Here is a 23,680-nt window from a genome sequence, read left to right as displayed (position 1 = left end):
AGTGTGTGTGAAGTACTTTTTTATAGTCATAATGGCAATGATCTCCTATTTTCAAGTTGCTATAGCACAATTTATTTATCCTCGAATTCTTTGGTTTGAGTTAGACTAAGATACCTTTGTAACCTATACACTTGACTGACTGGTTGATTACTTCCTATTTCTGGTTTATAGGCTAAATATGTTGCGACATTCCAGAAAGAGAAGGAAATGTATGAGAAAAGCATGAGGAAGTTCAGGTAAAAATGTATTGAGCTGTCTGTTGCTCTCTTGATGTCATAGATACATGTTTGTTTGTTTGTTTGTTTGACTTTCTAAAGTCTCAACTGAACCAATGCTCCTCCAGGAAAGAGTACTCTGGGGGGAAGAAGGTACGGAGAGACTGTTTAAAGAATATGAGTGAGCCCCTCACACCCCACGGGCTCTGGTACCGCCACGAGAGGAGGATATTCCTTCAAGCCAACCCAGATGTGAGTGTCATAGCTAATCTAATGTAATCTGTTCAAGGCTTATTTTTTTGTTGAAATATTCTACAAGGCTAGCTAGTGGATGGGTGGGGGATGTTAATTAGCAAGGGCCGGTGTGTCTTCAGAGTTCAGCAATTTGCTTCTACTAAACAACTTATAATATGTTATGGCATATTCTTTATATAGAGGAATGACTGATTATCCTGACCTCCCACTGACTGTTCCAATACACAATTAATTTAAATGTAACTGTTATTTATACAGGTTAGTCTTGCTGATGAATCTACATTGCATAAGAAACACATGAACTGCAGGTGATAGAGCATCATGTTTCTCTCCACAGAAAAAAGTAGACTGTATCAGGCAGAGTATTGAGCAGAAGACGCGTTGGTCCAAGCTACCTGACAAGGAGAAACTCAAGTGGATCAATCGCTCTCTGGAGCAGCAGACACAGTATGAGGAGGTGGGTGTTTTGCTGATGTCTTTATGGGGCAAGGGCGCAGCCATAGGTGGGCTTGGGAGGGCATAGGCCCACCGATTTGGCAGCCAGGCCTACCCAATCACAATGAGTTTCTCCCCACAAAAGGACTTTATTACAGACAGAAATACTCCTCAGTTTCATTAGCTGTCCGGGTGGCTGGTCATAGACGATCACGCAGGTGAAGAAGCTGGAAGTGGAGGTCCTGGGCTGGCGTGGTTACATGTGGTCTGCGGTTCTGAGGCCGGTTGGGCGTATTGCCAAAATCTCTAAAACAAAGTTGGAGGTGGCTTATAGTAAAGAAATTAACATTCAATTCCTTGGCAATAGCTCTAGTGGACATTCCTGCAGTTGGCATGCCAATTGCATGCTCCCTCAAAACTTGAGACATCTGTGGCGTTGTTTTGTGTGACAACTGCACGAGTGGCTTTTCATTGTTCCCAGCACAAGGTGCACCTGTGTAATGATCATGCTGTTTAATCCGCTTCTTGATGTGGATTTACTTGGCAAAGGAGAAACGCTCACTAACTGGGATGTAAACAAATTTGTGCACAATTTGAGAAAAAAATAAGCTTTTTGTACATACCGAAAATTTCTGGTGTCTTTTAAATTCTGCTCATGATACATAGGACCAACACTTTACATGTTGCGTTTATATTTTTGTTCAGTATATTGTTAGATTCTGTGTCAAACTTGTATCATGTCTTCGGTATAACAATGTTCCATCAGGAGTAATACTATAGTATGTGAGGAGTGATAGAGACTGGTTTTTACAGCAGAAGTTAATGGTTATCTGTAGGAGCCCAGATGGCTTTGGAATGTGCTGGGTAGAGGGGAAGCAGTCACGGAGTGCTATAGGTGATACGGGTGGAGAGCTTTGGATTAGGCATCAACGGGGTTGAGGTCAGGTCACCTTAAGGGAAGAGGAGCGGTTTATTACCCCGTCACTTCGTCTTCCTGTCGAACCATAAAAGATGTAAGGGTTGGAGAGAAGGAGTGCATCTAAGTTGGAGTATGTATATAAATATATATATATATATATATATATATATATATATATATATATATACTTGTGTTGGTGGAAACATGTTTTGTCTAATGCAGCTGTATTGATCCTCTGGGAAGAGTAAACTTGGTTAAACTTTCATAGTGTCTGTTGAGGTTTTTACTCTGAGAATTAGAAGCTAACAATATGTTCACTATCACAATGTTCCACAATGCAAAGTTCCAGGACACATTTATGGTTTAGGTTGTTGATTTTTGCATCACATGAATCAATCAACCATGAACAACTCTCATGTTGCAGGAGGAGATGGAGGAGCACCCAGAGAATAACGGGAGTCGGAAGGCCAAGCATAAGCCGCTTCTGCGCCACAGTGCGAGACTGTTGAAGGACTTGGCAGACGGCAAGCCTGACAAACCCCCATCGTAAGTCACTGGGCCTACCTTTACCATAAAAGGCTACCTTTGGCAAAATAGTAACTGTTGTATGAGTAAACAGAAAGATAGTCACACACTCTCTAAATATGCTCCCAATAATTTAGTGGGTAAACAACATTTCGGCACAGGTGCCTTCTTCAGGCTTGAACGTTGGTGTTAACCCATACAATTAGTATGAGCATATTTACAGTATTTTAATTTATTTTTACACAAGTATACTGTTCCGTAAGTCAGCAGCTCTCCAACATTATTGGGTCCACTCATGCCTTTTACAGAACTATTGCATGAGTGCCAATTCATTTTCCAAATATAGATACGTTTTCAATATACAGTGCATTCAGAATGTATTCAGACCCCTTGGCTTTTTCCACATTTTGTTACGTTACTGCCTTCTTATAAAATGTATACTTTTTTCCCCCTCATCAATCTACAGAATACCCCATAATGACAAAGCGAAAATAGGGTTTTAGAAATTTTGCACATTTCTAAGAAATAAACAAATACCTTTATTTACATAAGTATTTAGACCCTTTTGATATTAGACTCTAAATTGAGCTCAGGTGCATCCTGTTTCCATTGATCCTCCTTGAGCTGTTTCTACAACTTGATTGGAGTCCACCTGTGGTAAATTCAATTGATTGGACATGATTTGGGAAGGCACATGTCTGTCTATATAAGGTCCCACAATTGACAGTGTATGTCAGAGCAAAAACCAAGCTATGAGGTCGAATGGAATTGTCCGTAGAGCTCCGAGACAGGATTGTGTTGAGGCACAGATCTTTGTAAGGTAACAATAACATTTTTGCAGCATTGAAGGTCCCCAAGAACACAGTGGCCTCCATCATTCTTAAATGGAAGAAGTTTGGAACCACCAAGACTCTTCCTAAAGCTGGCTGAATAATCGGGGGGAGAAGGGCCTTGATCAGGGAGGTGACCAAGAACCCGATGGTCACTCTTAGAGAGCTCTAGCGTACCTTTATGGAGATGGGAGAACCTTCCACAAGGACAACCATCTCTGCAGCACTCCGCCATCAGGCCTTTATGGTAGAGTGGCCAGACGGAAGGCACATCACAGCCCGCTTGGAGTTTGCCAAACAACACCTTAAGGACTCCGACCATGAGAAACAAGATTCTTTGGTCTGATGAAACCAAGATTGAACTCTTTGGCCTGAATGCCAAGAGTCACGTCTGGAGGAAACCTGGCACCATCCCTATGGTGAAGCATGGTGGTGGCAGCATCATGCTGTGGGGATGTTTTTCAGCGGTAGGGACTGGGAGACTAGTCAGTTTTGAGGGAAAGATGAACAGAGAAAACATCAGTCTCAACGTCAACAGTGAAGAGGCGACTCCGGGATGCTGGCCTTATGGCTTTTTCTTTGCAACTCTGCCCAGAAGGCCAGCATCCCGGAGTCACCTCTACACTGTTGACGTTGAATGGTGTTTTGCGAGTACTATTTAATGAAGTTGCCAGTTGAAAACTTTTGAGGTGTCTGTTTCTCAAACTAGACACTCTAGTGTACTTGTCCTCTTGCTCAGTTGTGCACCGGGGCCTCCCATTCCTCTTTCTATTCTGGTTAGAGCCAGTTTGCGCTGTTCTATGAAGGGAGTAGTACACAGCGATGTACGAGATCTTTCTTGGCAATTTCTTGCATGGAATAGCCTTAATTTCTTAGAACAAGAATAGACTGACGTGTTTCAGAAGAATGTTCTTTGTTTCTGGCCGTTTTGAGCCTGTAACGCTCCAGATACTCAACTAGTCTAAAGAAGAGTTTTATTGCTTCTTTAATCAGACCAACAGATTTCAGCTGTGCTTGCATACCTGCAAAATGGTTTTCTAATGATCAATTAGCCTTTTAAAATCAGAAACTTTGGTTAGCTAACACAATGTTCCATTGGAACACAGGAGTGATGGTGGCTGATAATGGGTGCCTGTACGCCTATGTAGATATTCCATTCAAAATCAGACGTTTCCAGCTACAATAGTCATTTACAACATTAACAATGTCTACACTGTATTTCTGATCAATTTGATGTTATTTTAATGGACCAAAAAATTTGCTTTTCTTTCAAAATCAAGGAAATTTCTAAATGACCCCAAACTTTTGAACGGTAGTGTATGTAAATGTGATATTTCAGATTTGTATTTTTTTATAAAGTTGCCAAAATGTCAGACAGTTTGGGGTATTGTTTGTAGATTGTGTGTGGGGGGGTTTAATACATTTTAGAATAAGGCTGTAATGTAAAAAAAAATCAGGAGAAGATCAAGGGGTCTGAATACTTTCTGAATGCACTGTAAATGGCCATGTCATATTTACAGTGATGGAGTTTGTGGTCGTACCTGCCTTTAAGGTTGAGTTAACCATGTGTTTGTGGTTTAGGAAGGGTTACAACCTTTTCTGTAAGGAACAGAAAGCCACCATACAGGGAGAGCGAGTCCCTAACACCCAGTATTTGATGATTTGCTCCCAGCGCTGGAAAGCAATGACACAGAGTAAAAAGGAAGCCTACCAGAGACGCTGTGACAAGGTTAATTGGAGAACATGCATGCTCCGTTCAACTCTTTTTGGTATTTCGTATGTATTTTCATGTTTGGGGGCAAGTCTGTTGAGAAGCTGCTCTTTTAATCTCTTTTTGTGAAGACAGACATGAAATGTCTGACCTCCAATTCAACTTTCTGTGTTCGTTTTTCAGTTAAAGAAAGAATACGTGGTCAACTTGAACCGATTTTTGTGTGTAAGTTCTCTTAATTTCAGAAACTGTCTAATTGTGTGAACACTATTTGCAGAAACATTTGTAATGACTGATTAGCATGTTAGGTGAACACTTAAACTGATGATACACTAGCAATTTTGAGGCAATATTTCTGAGAAATGTTGCTGGTAACAGAGTGGGGTATGAGATACTGGCGCAATAATGAGCAATATGTACATGAATATTATATATACACTACCGGTCAAAAGTTTTCGAACACCTACTCATTCAAGGGTTTTCTCTTCTTTTTACTATTTTCTACATTGTAGAATAATAGTGACGACAAACTATGAATTAACACATGGAATCATGTACAGTCGTGGCAAAATGTTTTGAGAATGACATATTAATTTCCACAAAGTTTGATGCTTCAGTGTCTTCAGATGTTACTATGGAATACTGAAGTTTAATTACAAGCATTTCATAAGTGTCAAAGGCTTTTATTGACAATTACATGAAGTTGATGCAAAGAGTCTTTCTTTTTCCAAGACCACTGCAATCTACCCTGGCATGCTGTCAATTAACATCTGGGCCACATCTTGACTGATGGCAGCCCATTCTTGCATAATCAATGCTTGGGGTTTGTCAGTATTTGTGGGTTTTTGTTTGTCCACCTGCCTCTTGAGGATTGACCACACGTTCTCAATGGGATTAAGGTCTGGGGAGTTTCCTGGCCATGGACCCAAGATATCGATGTTTTGTTCCCCGAGCCACTTAGTTATCACTTTTTCCTTATGGCAAGGTGCTCCATCATGCTGGAAAAGGCATTGTTCGTCACCAAACTGTTCCTGGATGGTTGGGAGAAGTTGCTCTCGGAGGATGTGTTGGTACCATTCTTTATTCATGGCTGTGTTCTTAGGAAAAATTGTGAGTGAGCCCACTCCCTTGGCTGAGAAGCAACCCCACACATGAATGGTCTCAGGATGCTTTACTGTTGGCATGACACAGGACTGATGGTAGCACTCACCTTGTCTTCTCCGAACAAGCATTTTTCCGGATGCCCCAAGCAATCCGAAAGGGCATTCATCAGAGAAAATGAGTATACCCCAGTCCTCAGCAGTCAAATCCCTTTACCTTTTGCAGAATATCAGTCTTTCCCTGATGTTTTTCCTGGAGAGTAGTGGCTTCTTTGCTGCCCTTCTTGACACCAGGCCATCCTCCAAAGGTCTTCGCCTCACTGTGCGTGCAGATGCACTCACACCTGTCATTCCTGAGCAAGATCTGTACTTGTGGTGCCCCAATCCCGCAGCTGAATCAACCTTAAGAGACGGTCCCGGCACTTGCTGGACTTTCTTGGGTGCCCTGAAGCCTTTTCACAACAATTGAACCGCTCTCATTGAAGTTCTTGATGATCTGATAAATGGTTGATTTACGTGCAATCTTACTGGCAGCAATATCCTTGCCTGTGAAGCCCTTTTTGTGCAAAGCAATGATGACGGCACGTGTTTCCTTGCAGGTAACCATGGATGACAGAGGAAGAACAATGATTCCAAGCACCACCCTCCTTTTGAAGCTTCCAGTCTGTAATTCGAACTCAATCAACATCACAGAGTGATCTCCAGCCTTGTCCTCGTCAACACTCACACCTGTGTTAACGAGAGAATCACTGACATGTCAGCTGGTCCTTTTTTTGGGCAGGGCTGAAATGCAGTGGAAATGTTTTTGGGGGATTCAGTTAATTTGCATGGCAAAGAGGGACTTTGCAATTAATTGCAATTCATCTGATCACTCTTCATAACATTCTGGAGTATATGCAAATTGCCATCATACAAACTGAGGCAGCAGACTTTGAAAATTATTTTTTGTGTCATTCTCAAAACTTTTGGCCACGATTGTATGTAAGGTCCCACAGTTGACAGTGGATGTCAGAGCAAAAACCAAGCCATGAGGCTGAAGGAATTGTCCGTAGAGCGCCGAGACAGGATTGTGTCGAGGCACAGATCTGGGGAAGAGTACCAAAACATTTCTGCAGCATTGAAGGTCCCCAAGAACACAGTGGCCTCCATCGTTCTTAAATGGAAGAAGTTTGGAACCACCAAGACTATTCCTAGAGCTGGCCGCCCGGCCAAACTGAGCAATCGGGGGAGAAGGGCCTTGGTCAGGGAGGTGACCAAGAACCAGATGGTCACTCTGACCGAGCTCCAGAGTTCCTCTGTGGAGATGGGAGAACCTTCCGGGAGAACAACCATCTCTGCAGCACTCCGCCACAGGCCTTTATGGTAGAGTGGCCAGACGGAAGCCACTCCTCAGAAAAAGCCACATGACAGCCCGCTTGGAGTTTACTCTGACCATGAGAAACAAGATTCTCTGGTCTGATGAAGCCAAGCTTGAACGCTTTGGCCTGAATACCAAGCGTCACGTCTGGAGGAAACCTGGCACCATCCCTATGATGAAGCATGGTGGTGGCAGCATCATGCTGTGGGGATATTGTTCTGCAGCAGGGACAGGGATACTAGTCAGGATCGAGGGAAAGATTAACAGAGAAAAGTACCTGCTCCAGAGCGCTCAGGACCTCAGACTGGGGTGAAGGTTCACCTTCCAACAGGACAACGACCCTAAGCACACAGCCAAGACAGAGCTGAAGTACAGAGAGAGAATACATGTACAAATTACCTCAACCTGTACCCCCCGCACATTGACTTGGTATCGGTACCCCCTGTATATAGCCTCGTTATTTTATACTTTAGATTTAGTTCATATTTTCTTAACCTGTTGTATTCGGCGCATGTGACAAAGAAAATTTGATTTGATCCTTAATGAAACCTCCAGAGCGCTCAGGACCTCAGTCTGGGGGGGAAGGTTCACCATCCAACAGGACAACGACCCTAAGCACACAGCCAAGACAACACAGGAGTGACTTTGGGACAAAATAGCTGTGCACCGACTCTTCCCATCCAACCTGACAGAGCTTGAGGGGATCTGCAGAGAAGAATGGGAGAAACTCCCCAAATAGAGGCGTGCCAGGCTTGTAGCGTCATACCCAAGAAGACTTGTGGCTGTAATCGCTGCCAAAGGTGCTTCAACAAAGTACTGAGTAAAGGGTCTGAATACTTATGTAAATGTGATATTTCAGTTTTATTTATTTTTTATTATACATTAGCAAAAAAAGGTGAATGTATGGTCATTATGGGGTATCGTGTTTAGATTTGAGGGGGAATTATTATTTTTATACGTTTTAGAATAATGCTGTAACGTAACAAAACTTAGAAAAAGTCAAGGGTTCTAAATACTTTCTGAATGCACTGTGTGTATTAACGTATCATGAATATTGTAGTGCGAAAACATTTGAGATGTGAATGGCCAACCTTTCACTCCAAAACAGGAGTTGATTTTCTCTCACTTGAGCTCAAACGTCTGCTATGTTGTCCAAAATATTTTAAGGAGAGATTGAGCACATTGCCAACTTTCTACGCTGTGGTTTGAGGATTCCTTAACATTGCTCAGCAATATTGGCCCCAAAAATGACCATTTGTATCGTGGCCTTTAGTCATAATGCTGTCAGAAACATGACACGTGTGTGTTTGTTTGTCCATTCAGACTGTGACAGATAAGGAGCAGCAGCGCATTCTATTGGAGAACAGGAAACTCATGCAGACCTCAAAGTTGGTTGCACAAAAAGGGAAGAAAAATACGTTTCAAGGCGAGCCCAAGAAACCACCTCGGTGAGTATCCCTGGCTGTGGCACAACTGTTTTCTTTTTAAGTTATCTGAGTTTGTGAAAGTACTTCTGAAAGACTTACTTCCTATAGTGTTGTGCAGATGTATCAGAATAAGAGGAAACGATATGCCTTTCAAAAAATATCCAGTAATTTTCCCCACTATTCCCCAGTGACAGCATTGAGTGTGACCCCAACTTCTAGCTTTGAAAACCTTTCTCCACTTCACTGACCCCCCCCCTCCTGAACAGGTGGGGTCACACAGTATTTTACAGCGAGAAGATGGCGGAGCTGAGAGCCAAGTCGAACCACCTCAGCTCCAGGAAGTGCATGGCCATGGTCAGCCCACTGTGGAAGAAGCTGGCCCAGAAGGAACAGGAGCACTACCAGAGAACAGCCCAGGAGAGGGCTAGGGAGTACCAAGTAGAGCTACGCAGCTGGTTTAATGTAAAGTCCATTCACTCTCTGGTTGTTTCCCACTTGGCACCCTATTCCCTAATCCCTATACAGTGCACTACTTTTGACCAGGACCCATAGAGCTCTGGTCAGAAGTAGTGCACTTAGGGATAGGATGCCATTTGGGACAAACCCTCTTTCTTTTAGATGAAATATGACCGCTGTTGTGAGTTGAGATCTATCTGTAAAGTTTTTACTGTTAACTGGTGGTCTTACTATTTAACATTTTTCAGACCATGTCCACAAAGGAACAGGCAAAGTACTTGGATCAAAACCCAAATGTAAGTAGAGATAAAACCGAGAGGAAATTGAGGTGTGTGTGTTTGTATAAGGCCCTATAAAATGGTAGATTTTTTTTTTCTTCCCGATTCTGTTTAGTTTTTCAGGTTTCCATTTACCCCAGTTTTTTTTAGGTTTTCCCTCTCAAAAGCACACTTTAATAAAAAATTAATAAAATGAAGTTGGATGTTGTAAGTCCACAACAATTCTTAAACCACATCAGGTGACCACTTTTTAGGTCTAGAAGGAATTTAGATTTTTGGGTGTAGTTAGTGAACCTTTAATTCCAGTGCGGCCCTAGCAAGAGGCTGTTGTTTAGCTGTGTTTTTGTAGCACACGTGATGGTAGAGTTTGTGAAACAAATACCCTCTTGATTGATGCAAATAATCATGATATCATTCTGCCAGGTAAGCATAGGCTACTTTGTAGTTAACATTTTAATTGAGTTTCTTTTCATTAGCATCATCACTAACGGCTACACAAAGTGGTAGAGGTGCGCACCGGTCATACACAGACGTGGAATTCTCTTTGCCTCTTCAGAAAGTTGCAGGAAATACGAATCACTGAAACATTCTGTTCATCTCTTATAATAAACTTTAATTTTCAATACATTTAGTTGATTCCCTAGTTCAATACATTTTAGAATATTCTTGATTTCTGTTTTACTGTCTGGATTCCGTGATTCCTTGCGATTTCCCGGTACCACGGATTTTATAGGGCTGTGTGTGTGTCTGTGGTTGCGATTGGCGTGAGTTATCTTTAGCGTTGATGTTGTGTATCTGTTTTTCAGAAATTGAAAATCCTCGACAACCCAGAGCAGGGATACATGGCAAAGAAGGGCAGGACATCAGTAAGTTAACACACCACACGTTATCACCTCCACATCACCACAACGTGACGGCAAAAGACGTGCTGATGCAGTGCCTTCAGAAATTATTCACTCCCCTTGACTTTTTCCACATTTTGTTGTTACAGCCCAAATTGAAAACATATTACATTTACTTTTTGTCACTGGCCTACACACTATTTCCCATAATGTCAAAGTGGAATCACGTTTTTCAAAATTCATAAAAAATGAAAAGTTGAAATGTCTTACATGGTATTCAACTCCTTTTGTTATGGGAAGCCTAAATAAGTTTAGGAGTAAAAAGGTGGCGGGTATCTAGTCAGTTGTACAACTGAATTCATTGAACTGAAATGTGTCTTTCGCATTTAACCCAACCCCTCTGAATCAGAGAGGTGTGGGGTGGGGCTGCCGTGGATGTCATGGATGTCGATCCACGTCATCCACGCCCGGGGAACATTGGATTAACTGCCTTGCTCAGTGGCAGAATGATAGGTTTTTACCTTGTCAGCTTGGGGATTCGATCCAGCAACATTTCGGTTACTGGCACATACATACAGTGCCTTTGGAAAGTGTTCAGACCCCTTGACTTTATCCATATTTTGTTACGTTACAGCCTTATTCTAAAATGGATTAAATCGTTTTTTCTCGTCAATCTACACACAATACCCCATAATGTCAAAGCAAAAACAGGTTTTTAGGAATGTTTGCAAAAAATACCTTATTTACATACACTACTGTTCAAAAGTTTAGGGTCACTTAGAAAGAAAAGCAGTTTTTTTTTTGTCCATTAAAATAACATCAAATTGATCAGAAGTACAGTGTAGACATTGTTAATGTTGTAAATGAAATGCTTTAAATGCTTTAACAAAGTACTGAAGGTCTGAATACTTATGTAAATGTGATATTTCAGTTTATGTATTTTTATTATACATTTGCTAAAAAAATAACCTGTTTTTGCTTTGTCATTATGGGTTATCGAGTGTAGATTTATGAGGGGGTAAAAAACGATGTAATACTTTTTACAGTAAGGCTGTAAGTAACACAATTTGGAAAAAGTCAAAGGGTCTGAATACTTTCCAAATGCACTGTGTATATAGTTTCAAACAGTGTATGCACATCAAATGCTTTGCAGGTGCTGGGTATGTTGTAAAGATTAGATACCTGCACGCTGACAAATGCTCTAGTTGTTTCTTTGTACAACATCAGCCTGACGAAGACCTTCAGGTCGAAGCATTGCACAATAAAACTCCTGGAGCGTTCATTGGGTATTGTTTATTTAATATTTATAATACTTAGAACTGCAACAAGTGCTCCTATGGGGCGGAATCCTAACTTGACATGGTCTGTGTCCCAAATGGCATCCTGTTCCCTTTAAAGTGCACTACTTTTGACCAGGGCCTATAGGGTTAGGCATCATTTCAATGTAAGGGTTAAATCCCTCACTGATGTCCAATGAGGATTTCAGCCAGTATCCGCATGTTTCTCTCTAGGACTCAGAGGATCACATCGACACATCCAGTGATGAAGATGACTCTGAGGTTGGAATAGACACTTTTTATTTTTATTTAACCTGTTAAGGACAGACGTTCTGCCTGCGGAACCCCTATCCAACAGCCAATGGCATCGCACGGCGCGAAATACAAATCCAACTAAAATACCACAATTCAATTTTCTCAAACAATCAACTATTTTACACCATTTTAAAGACAAGACTCTCGTTAATCTAACCGCTGTCGTGTCTTTGGCTATGCCGGATTAAGTGATATGACATGCTAACCTATAAAATCCTTTCTCTGTAATTAATATTACCTGATTAAGCTAATCATGTAAATGTAATTAACTAGAAAGTCGGGGCACCACGGAAGAACGTTTATAGAGCCGTTATCTTCCGAATAAACTCTTAAAATACTTAGTCATATTTTACATCGATAGCAGTCAATATTAACCCTTATCTTATTTTCAGTTTCATAATGAAAGTTGGAAATTCTTGGCTATCTTCACGAACCCTGGCTAACAAGTTGAATCAGCAATGCAAAATTGGGTTTAATTATTTATTTACTAAATACCTAAACTAATCACACAGAATACAAATGATGTCATACAGAAAACGTCCTGGTGGACGGAACCTGTATCATGGCTGGTTACACAAAGGAAAGGGGGTTGGGCTTGAATGAAAGAGCGGGAAGACTTAGGAACGAAGAAACAGCAGCTATGCTATCGTAAATACATTATCTTATGCATTCTAAATTACCGCCCATTTGGAAAAGGAAAATGCAATAAATATTTACTCTGAGCTGCGCTTCGGTAGATTGGTCGTAGATGCTGGCCGGGTTGGCCAAAAGATCTTCCTGTCCTCGGAAGAATGTCTCTGGTGGTAAATTGGATACGTGGTGGTATCTTCGTCTGTTTGTTAGACTGGATCCGTCGTCCGTCTTTTCCTAGCCCCCGTCTACAGCGGCCGCTGCTAACTCAACGCCTAGGAAGTATCACCTCTGTAGTGAATAAGCTCAAAGTTCATACCATTCGCCACCAAAGCTCACGCCGATGTTGGCTTAGTTCTGTACTTGACATGTGTGTCCTTCTAACGTAGAGGCTGCAGACCTCACGTACTGGAACAACCTGGTTATCTTTTCGTCAAAGGCTTATATAGTGGAGAGGGGGAAGGATGTGTTTCATCGTTTATAACCCCTCTTCACAGGGGTGGGCCACTGATCAAGCAGGGCACTTTCCTTATGAAAACCCAAATCTCTCATTTGGAAGCTAAAATTACATTTAATCTCCTAACAAACAATTTCAATATCAAACATTTAAATTGCATAACAATTCCATGTTACTCTGATAACTAGAGGGTGTATACTTTCTCAGGTACAGTTTATGTCGTCCTGTCATCAGTCATAATGTCTCAGATGACAACCGAACTGACATACATACTCATTACGTTCCCAAGCATATTTCCAACTGGTTTTATTACCAAAATATGGTTCTTTTTCCCCATTTGTTTGATGTTCCCAGACTCTCTATATTTAACACCGGCTATTCAAGTCCTTCAGTAGGGTCAGAGAGGGGAAGGGAGAAAGGTATTTATGGGGGGGGGGTCATAAACCTTACCCACAGGCCAACGTCATGACAGTCCCCCCATGTTGGGTTCAATCTTGCGATTAACCTGCATGTTGTAAACCAACATAAAAATGAACGTGGGTTGTCCTGGTTGTGGATCATCGTTGTGGTCCCCATCTGGCGGTCGACCCGGGTAGGGTGTCTGCGAATGAAGAAGTCCGCTCCAAGGCTGGGCAGCAGATGTCCAGTTGGTGGTTGCTATTGCAGTCCCCCCTCTGGTGGTCGACCCGGGTAGGGTCTCTGCAAATGAAGAAGTCCGTTCCATGGCTCGGCAGCGGATGTCCGGATTGGGATCGCCGTTCCGGACCCGTCGTCTGGTCGTCCAGACTGGAATATCTGGGCAGTAACTTAGGCAGATGTTAACGCACACACACACTCATGAAATATATCATTACATTTCCTCCCAAATGAGCGGCGTTGTGGCACTAACTGATGGTTGTATGGGGGAGTTGTTTATGGCTTTATCACTTTCTATGTGCGAAGAAAATGAAACAAAATGAATGAAAGCATAAACAAAACAAAATATAGTTATGCCACCTTAATCATCTAATTGGACTGTATTATATCTACGTCCATGATCTTGGCAAAATGACCCTATCATGGCATTGTCTAATGTCATATTTAGGGCTTTCCTAATTTGCGTGGTGGCGCTTAGGGTACTATCCTAAGTTGACAACTATATGATAAGTCTACAGCTGTAAGGCACTAGTTTTGGGCAGTCTACAGGGATGACCTATGGACTTCTGGTTAGAAAACTGGTGAGTGCTGTAGAGTCAAAGGCCTAGAAGTAAATGTTCAACTTTACTAAGGCTGGTATTTTGCTTGGACCCTTAAGTGATCCTAGCATAAATCCTAATTGGATGTTCCGTTGTGCATGTGCGTTTATGCTTACACAATCGCGCATGTCAAGGGAAGAAAACCAAGTATCCTGGCAGATTACAACTTGTTCAGAATGAGTCTGACGTAGTCAGGTAATTTTCAGGTCAATGCCTGGAGGTCAGTCAGAATTGGTGTCAAGGGAGTCTGTAGTGGTTTTACTACCAGTCACTGTCTTCCACTATTGTTGTGGCGATAGGTATGAAGTCTATTTCATAGCTATGTTATCCACGGAGGAGCTAACCTCACGACGGAAGTACTCTAAGTATTAGACCAGTCGTACGTGGTGTGATCATGGTTCGTGACTTCTAATAACTTTTCTCCTGAACGGAGGGTTCTATTTATTAGTGGCATGTGTTAACCATTGGAAGAGTGCAATGGAGATTCCCTTCCCCGTGTTGCACTCTTGAGTGACTCCTATGTCGCTATTATCAATAGCAATTTAACTTCTGAGTGTTGCTGGACTGACTGTGGTATTGGTACTGGTATTCAAGGGGTCCTGTTGTCCTACCGATTTATTCTGAAATATTATCTACCGGAACACATGATTGGAGCATATTACTAGCTGTATTGTAGTTTAACCTACACATGGCAAGGAATGATTATTGTTGCCATTTGTTTTGGAGGTGGACAAGTCCACTGGACTTGTTTTACGACCAGTGTGGTACACCTCAGTACTATCTTAGATGTGTTCTAAGATAATCCCAGTCTAGGGGCCTGTCTGCTCCTCACTGTTCTCATAGGGGAGTTTACAACTAGATTTGATTTATGCTCTGGTGGCCTCGTACGGTGTTGTGTGTAGTCTCGACCCCCCCCCACCGGGTCTGGGCTACTATTCCCCCCCTTTGTGTCTCGGGACCCCCCCACCAGCGGGTGGTGTTGGTGTCCGAGGCGCAAACGAAAAGGTCGGACCCTATGTACGAGTTGTCAGTGGCCGCGTTATTATGAGAATGGCTGTAACCTTTCAACCAAATCTCTTGGTGTTTGTGCTTCAAAGCACTCAGTGGCTGTCGAGGTATGTCAGTCATCACCACGTCCGCGTGTGGCAACCTCTTCAGTACCTGCAAACTGAGACAAGGATATCGGTCTGTGATATCGCAAAGTGTTTAACCAGTGGGAGTCATCGGGTCAGTTGCTGGACTGACACCATTAGTGTCATTGTAAGGGTTGACAGTCCCCCACAAAGCGGAAGGTGTATCATCGGAAGCAGAGTATACTCTGCGCATCAATGTTTTTCTTGCTGAGACGGCCGCAGTGCTTGCGGAAGTGTCCGAAGGGCAAGAGAAGTTCATCTCAACTACCGTATTGCACGACTGCAAGGAGGAGGGAAGTTGCTCATTCACAGAGACAGCTGGCTCGAAATCATGAAAAGAATGGTCAATCAGATTGGCTGATGGAATGTGTCGAGATATCGTAATATCTCCTTGGATCGGATTCTGCACCAAGAGGTTTCTAAACGTCTTTTTCCCAAGAGGTGCTTTCGACAGATACCCCTCGTGAATGACTGCATTGCAGCTAGCGTTAGGGGAAGACAGTGTGGTCAGTGGAGAAGGCACTGTGGCCTGTGACCATACCTGGTTGGTTTTCCAATCCATCAATGGGAGTAACCGATCCATCAAGTCTGCTCCAAGTAGCAGGGGTACAGTTTCGAGGCTGGTAACATACACAGGGTGAACGAGCGATACGTCCTTGAAGTGTAGTTTCAGCATGACTCTCAACGTGAGAGGCGAGGTAATCTGAGTGACCCCTCGAAGTGTAGTTTCGCATCGCTCCACTTTCAACCAACGTTTAGTTGGCTTCAAAGCCCTTTTGAGATCATCAAACAATGTTTGAGAGATGAGTGATATTGTCGCACCCGAATCCATTAGCGCATGACAAGCTAAGCAGTCCTCCAGGACTGTTTCCAGGTATGGCCATTTAGATTCGTGGTTAGTGGACATATTCCCCACAAAGTGGAGTGGTCATTCGCAATGACGTGATGTGCCATGTCTGTTCAAGATGGAAGCAGATTGACTTTTCCGATTTTGAGTGGGCTTGGCTTTAACGAAGCGTTTGACCTTTTTCTTCGCAACTTTTGTATCAGAGTCTATAGACAAAGCCCGGGGGCTTGTTTCTTGATCAAGCGGGCCCTGGATAGGGTCTTGAATGAGAGCGGGAGAAATTTGAACTTTAACGTCCTTGCTATGGGTGTTAATTCCTGCGGACCCGGTGTCCGGTAATTCCCCGTCTAGTCCTTGTGACTTATCTTTTACCCTTTTCTCAAATTGTTCTCGCTTAAGTTCTTCCCGTAGTGGGACTTCTGGAGAACATTGGTCTACGTTTTGATCGTCCTTCAACCCTTTGTTACCCTTGTGCTCTGACACTTTGTGTGGGTTGGGTGCAGGAACGTAGCGAACAGGTCGATTTGTAGCAGTAGTCGTTTTGAAGGCGACGTACTTTACAGTTATTTCGACCGTGGCGGTTATTGGAATCATGGTTTCGTGGTAGAAACTGTTGTTGTGCGTCAGCTCTCGACGCTCCAATACCTGATAATGCACCCTCTAACTGGAGTGAGTGCTCCTGGTCAAACTTCAAAACCGAGTGGTCAGGGCTCTTAGCGTTGCGAGCTTTTGATGCCTCAAAAGCTGTGCTTGCAAGCTCTGAGTTGTAAGATAGGCAAGCCAACGTGGACTGCAGGGCCCAAGTAGGTAATGAAGGTGGGATACATGTTCGACAGAAACATTTGTTTGAATGGTAACAGCTCTTCCATTCCTGTTTCCGTGAGTAGGCCAAAGTAAGCTGAACGAAGCCTATGATAGAAAGCTTGTGGGTGTTCGTTCCGAGCTTGTTTGACCGTGTTAGCCAGTGAGCTATCGTGTTTGCGAGTCGCAGAACCACTGAATTCTAATTTCAAAGCTGTGGCAAGTTTAGCGTAGTCATTTAGCACGTGTTGCTGTTGTAGGCGAATGAACCTCGTCACGTGTCTATTCGACGTTCGCTTCAACAGGTAAACCCTGTCAGAACCCGTAGCATTCGGGTAGCCACCCAACGCGTCCTCTGTCAGCTAGGAACGTCTCAGTATTGTTTGGCTGACCTGGAAAGGGGTCAAAGGTGGGGAAATTCTTGACGAGTTTGTCAAGGTATTCCGCGCCAAGCGGGCGGAGAGGGTTGGCTTCATCCTGTGGAGAAAATGGGGCCAAGAGGAGAAGCCAAGCTTTGGCTTTGTTGGCCAAGAGGCTCCATATTACTCAGTGCTGAATGGCCAAGAGGAGAAGACTGAGGGACACATGATGGAGGCAGTGTCTGAAACCTATCGTCTTCACTCCTTTGAGTACCGGACTCCGGTTGCTTGGATGGGTAGTCATGCTGTAGAGCGTGACCATTCTGGACTTCCTCCAGATGGTACCTAAGGGTGGTCTTCTGCTGCATTGCAGAGTCCACTTGAGCGCTTAGAGTACCAATTTTGGACACGTGAGTGTCACACCTGCTCCTTTCGGTCTCAAACTTATCTGTCATGGTTTGCAGATAGAGGTCTCGAGTACGGAGCGAGAGATTCAGTGATGAGATTTCCTCTGCTTGCTTAGAAATCAATATTTCCATCCTCATCACCTGAGTTCTCTCATCATTCATTTGGTCAGCAACTTCAATAAGTTCTGCTGATTTGTCATCCAACTTTGTCATTGTGTTCATCAACTGATCGTCTTTGGTCTGCAGAATTTGGAGTAGAACATTGTTACCTTGAGTAACGTTCAACAAAACTGCCTGCATGTTATCAAATTGCGCGTTCCTGTTTGTAGATAACTCGACAGATTTATCTAGTTTGGCGTGGACTACATCGCATTTAGTTTTGGCTAAATCGAGTTGTTCCTGCAGACGATGATTTTGTTGGAGAGTTTGTGCTCGTTCATCGTCATAAGTATTTGCAATTACTTTTAATTCTTCCGATTTCAAACGCAGTTCCTTGACTAGCAGAATGTTTTCATTTCCTGCTTTTGTCAATAGTTGCTCAGTTCTCTCCACCTTTGCCCTCATGTTAGTCATGTCTTGCACGTGCTTCAGCTGTGCACTGTGGTATTGGATCGATGCCAACCTTTGATGGCGATACATAAGTGCTAAAGTGGAGAGAACCGTCACAAAGCCTGTGTTTGATGGTTGATTTTGGAGAGCGTTCGCAATTTCGGCTGTGTTTTCGCTAATGTCATAATTAGGGTTGGTATCCCTGCTGAGGTCAGAGATCGATCCTTTTATGGGTTGAGGTTCACTAATTAGCGGAGGAGTGGTGACCACCTCCTTTGGTAGCTTGCACATTATTAGAAAAATCACACAGGAAGCGGCGCAGGTCCTAATCCAGGCACTTGTCATCTCCCGTCTGGATTACTGCAACTCGCTGTTGGCTGGGCTCCCTGCCTGTGCCATTAAACCCCTACAACTCATCCAGAACGCCGCAGCCCGTCTGGTGTTCAACCTTCCCAAGTTCTCTCACGTCACCCCGCTCCTCCGCTCTCTCCACTGGCTTCCAGTCGAAGCTCGCATCCGCTACAAGACCATGGTGCTTGCCTACGGAGCTGTGAGGGGAACGGCACCTCCGTACCTTCAGGCTCTGATCAGGCCCTACACCCAAACAAGGGCACTCCGTTCATCCACCTCTGGCCTGCTCGCCTCCCTACCTCTGAGGAAGCACAGTTCCCGCTCAGCCCAGTCAAAACTGTTCGCTGCTCTGGCACCCCAATGGTGGAACAAGCTCCCTCACGACGCCAGGACAGCGGAGTCAATCACCACCTTCCGGAGACACCTGAAACCCCACCTCTTCAAGGAATACCTGGGATAGGATAAAGTAATCCTTCTAACCCCCCTTAAAAGATTTAGATGCACTATTGTAAAGTGGTTGTTCCACTGGATATTATAGGTGAATGCACCAATTTGTAAGTCGCTCTGGATAAGAGCGTCTGCTAAATGACTAAAATGTAAAATGTAAATGTAAAAATTTAGAGGAAAAATGTTCCTATTTTTTTTTCAATGTTTGGGTTTGGAATTCATTGGAAGCTGCAAAGACAAGTTTAATCTATTCATAGATGTTGACGAACCATCAGTACTGTACCAGTAATGTGGAAGTTGGACGTGAATGAATTTGCAAAAGCAAATTGAATTAATTAATCAATGCCAATGATTAATCCTACCTGGGTAGGCTATCTGGGTATTAAACTTGAATTAACCTGAGAGGTTGCTTCGTCCAGGTTAATATGGGAAGTTTAAAAGTGTCTCATTTGATTGCAAGAACATTAAGGTATGTTCAACAATTTAACTTATTAAATTGAATGAGATGATAATCCATACAATCTCCATTGATTGAATATCATAAGTGTAAACAGTAGTTCAAATGTTGGGAACACTCCCCACTATGGTACACTTCTTCCTTGGGCCGAAGCCACATGGGATTCCACGGGGCGGGACTTCTGTCAGTACTGGATTACTGAATGGGTTTTGCAAAAACCAAATTTTACTGATTGATCAACTTTAATGATAAATCAAACCTGTATAGGCTATTTGGGATTTAAACTTTAATTAACCTGAGAGGTTTATTCATCTAGGTTAATGTGGAAAAAAGATTACAATGTCTCATTTAGAAAACTCATCAATTTGGATATTATTTAAAAGATCCACTTGAGAATGTAAATCTGGCAATTTCACTTATTAGTTCAATTGAATAAGACATCGATATCCGTCTGGATATCACGAGTAACGACTTGAGTGTCACCTGACTAATTCTTCTTGAAGGAATTTACTGGTGACTCTTCAGAGGTCCCTGCTGGCACACGCTGACGTGCATCTCCAGTGTCACTGTTCTCAGCCTGACCACTAACAAATACTCCTGCTGTTCTTAGCCCAGAGACAGGAGACACGTCATTCCACTTTCTGGCGCCTTCTGAGAGCCAATGGAAGCCTTAGAAAATGTCACGTTATAGCACAGATGCTGTATTTTCGATAGAGATGCTACAGAAGGACAATAAATTGTCAGACAGGGCACTTCCTGTATGGAATCTTCTCAGGTTTTGGCCTGCCATATGAGTTTTGTTATACTCAGACACCATTCAAACAGTTTTAGAAACTTTAGTGTTTTCTATCCAAATCTACTAATTATATGCATATTCTCGTTTCTGGGCAGGAGATTAAATTGGGTACGTTTTTTTATTCCGGCCGTGCAAATACTGCCCCCTATCCCAAACAGGTTAGGTGGCAGATAACACTGATCTTATGTATCTTTTAGGATGATGAACATATGATGGAAAAGGAGAATTGGTCAGGGTGCTCCAGTATTAGCTCCAGTTCCGAAGAGGACTCCGATACGGAATGATACACACTGTCCATAACCTAATGACTGAATTAATGTCATTGACACTTGTCCCAATACACTCGTGTGTTTATTTTGATCCTTGGCCTTTTTTTTTTTTGCCTTCATTTAACTAGGCAAGTCAGTTAACAAGAAATTCTTATTTTAAATGATGGCCTAGGAACAGTGGGTTAACTGCCTTGTTCAGGGGCAGAATGACAGATTATTTCTACCTTGTCAGCTCGGGGATTCGATCTTGCAACCTTTCGGTTACTTGTCCAACACTCTAACCACTAGGCTACCTGCCGCCCTGTTCAGATGGTGTGAGGAAATGCATCCTTCATTCCTCCCTTCTTTGAAGAAATCACAGATCTGAAATGAGCTCCATTTTCTTTAAGAGGACTCTGATTCAGAACGATGCACACTGCCCATAACCCAATGTCACTGTTCTTGCTTGTTGGAGATCGAAGACTAATGGGACTACCTCATTCTCCCTTTCTTCGGGAGGAGGGACTCTAAGGTCAATATTCTAGTTCTTGATATTCAGTATATATCACAAGATTCTTAACACAATTCAATTTTATTGGCTTGTGTTGCCATTTGTTGACTGTTCAGAATAAAATGTTACATGAGTTGAAATGTTTCCACTGCTTTATGATTTTGGTTAAGGGACTGCCTAGACAGTTTTATTGCTTGAACATTGAGTAACAGTGACACAACATTCAGTATCTTGTATCAACAGGCCCCAACAATGTTCATCGTTAATAAAATCTGAATTTTCCTGTGTGGTAGTTATGTGAAAGGACCATTTATTCATCAGTTTCCATCAAAACAGAACTCTTACTCATGATGTAATTTAGTGCTGCAGATTATGACGTTTCATGTAAAGTTTGAGAATCAGATTGCTGTTTGATCGGTATCCTCTATGAACTTGAAGTGGACAAGAGGTAAGATGCATTAATTTGCCAGTCGATATTATTTGATGTAGTCTGACCTCCGTTCACAAATTCAATGGTTTTACCTGCGCCAGGGAAGCCATAATTGTAATTTATTTTAGAGTATCTTTGAAGTATCTTTTGTTTATTCACTATTACACAGAGCTGGGTTATTGTAAGGGCTTACCGGTGCTGAAGCCCCTGGGCCCAGGCCTGTGGGGGGCCCAAGAGGCAGGTAAAAAAATTGTACAAATAAAGGAAATCCGTACAGTATGTGTAATACAGTGGGGGGGAGTATTTGATCCCCTGCTGATTTTGTATGTTTGCCCACTTACAAAGAAATGATCAGTCTATAATTTTAATAGTAGGTTTATTTGAACAGTGAGAGACAGAATAACAACAAAAAATTTCCAGAAAAACACATGTTATAAAATTATTTGCATTTTAACGAGGGAAATAAGTATTTGACCCCTCTGGAAAACATGAGTTAATACTTGGTGAAAAAACCCTTACATTTACGTCATTTAGCAGACGCTCTTATCCAGAGCGACTTACAAATTGGCCTTGTTGGCAATCACAGAGGTTAGACGTTTCTTGTAGTTGGCCACCAGGTTTGCACGCATCTCAGGAGGATTTTGTCCCACTCCTCTTTGCAGAGCTTCTCCAAGTCATTTAGGTTTCGAGGCTGACGTTTGGCAACTCGAACCTTCAGCTCCCTCCACAGATTTTCTATGGGATTAAGGTCTGGAGACTGGTTAGGCCACTCCAGGACCTTAATGTGCTTCTTCTTGAGCCACTCCTTTGTTGCCTTGGCCGTGTGTTTTGGGTCATTGTCATGCTGGAATACCCATCCACGACCCATTTTCAATGCCCTGGCTGAGGGAAGGAGGTTCTCACCCAAGATTTGACGGTACATGGTGTCGTGTCTTTGGGGTACCATTAAACTGAAGACATGTTTATCAATTAACTCCCTGTAATTATTATCACGCGATTAAACTGATTAATCGTTTAATTGTAATTAACTAGGAGATCGGGGCACCAAGGAAATATTCAGATTACAAAGCTATAATTTTCCTAATATAACTTTCCTATATTATAACATTATATTCTATTATAGTATAGGCCGATTATCTTCTGGTTTAAATGGTGTATTTTACCTCGCGTCCAGTCTCATTCCAAACGTCGTAAATTGTTGTATCTGCACGAACCCAGTCTTTACTAAGTGTCATCCATACATCAATTGTCTTAAAATCATTTATTCACTAAACTAAGTCATTCACAGAAAGTATACAAACAGTAATTATCATCACAAAGAATTGGTAGAGTAATGTGGTCTAAACAGGCATGGCTGGTGTCTTGTCGAACAATGGGTCGTAAAATGTTCAGCTGAGGAGGTATACAGTTCATTAATATTAACAATTGACATGCTAATCCTTTGCACATGCACGCTCACTCATTTGAGAACAATTGCAATCAATATATATTTACGCTCAGTGTGTCGTCGGGATCCTTGTTGGAGCGTCGTTCGGTTGGAGAGTTTTCTCTCTCTCTCTCGGTTAGAATGGATCTTTCAAAGCGACATTCATTAATGTCGTCATAGAATGGATGTTTCGTTGGTCTTCGCGTTCAATGATATAATTTACTTAGCTGCAGACTAATAATTAATATCAAAGACTTGTTCTTATTCTGTCGGTATCAATAGTCTAAAAGTTAACCACGTGGTATAGTTCACTTTCAGTAGAGTACTTGGATGGTCAAACCTATTGGCCAACTCACAATGGAGTGGAGGCCGGGGTCTGAAGAAAGTAGATCAGGCTATGGTTTTATAGTGAACATGTCACATGACACCTGGTCCTGTCTGTGTCCCTGGGGGCGTGCCGATGACTGAGTTAAGCTTGGTACAGAAATATAATTCTATCACATTAACATCAGTACATAGCATCTCAATGTATTACAAATAGCTTTATCCTTATTAATACATTCTATACAACCATGTTGATGCAAGTCTCAAGGCTGAGGCTATTATATAAACCGTTTTATGGTAATATGGCTATATTGTCTCTTCTGAGTATCA

The 23,680-nt window shown here is 42.5% G+C and overlaps 1 protein-coding gene across 3 annotated transcripts in view; it reads left to right on the top strand.

The window, feature by feature from the left end:
- Positions 1 to 23,680, top strand: part of LOC106579092 (nucleolar transcription factor 1) — a 38,092-nt gene that overhangs the window by 5,213 nt on the left and 9,199 nt on the right. The window contains exons 5-15 of one of the 3 annotated variants that reach the window (XM_014158639.2): positions 172 to 236; positions 344 to 467; positions 808 to 927; positions 2,249 to 2,370; positions 4,761 to 4,908; positions 5,074 to 5,115; positions 8,671 to 8,795; positions 9,041 to 9,236; positions 9,479 to 9,526; positions 10,315 to 10,374; positions 11,862 to 11,909. In XM_014158639.2, the coding sequence (XP_014014114.2) occupies positions 172 to 236; positions 344 to 467; positions 808 to 927; positions 2,249 to 2,370; positions 4,761 to 4,908; positions 5,074 to 5,115; positions 8,671 to 8,795; positions 9,041 to 9,236; positions 9,479 to 9,526; positions 10,315 to 10,374; positions 11,862 to 11,909 (1,098 nt within the window). The remainder of the gene's footprint in view (positions 1 to 171; positions 237 to 343; positions 468 to 807; positions 928 to 2,248; positions 2,371 to 4,760; positions 4,909 to 5,073; positions 5,116 to 8,670; positions 8,796 to 9,040; positions 9,237 to 9,478; positions 9,527 to 10,314; positions 10,375 to 11,861; positions 11,910 to 23,680) is intronic. The other 2 variants (XM_014158640.2, XM_014158641.2) reach the window with 2 other exon arrangements.

Source organism: Salmo salar, chromosome ssa19 (assembly GCF_905237065.1).
Source record: "Salmo salar chromosome ssa19, Ssal_v3.1, whole genome shotgun sequence".
Classification (NCBI taxonomy): domain Eukaryota; kingdom Metazoa; phylum Chordata; class Actinopteri; order Salmoniformes; family Salmonidae; genus Salmo; species Salmo salar.
The sequence above is the reverse complement of the archived record's forward strand: the minus strand, read 5'-3'. Positions and strand labels throughout refer to the sequence as shown.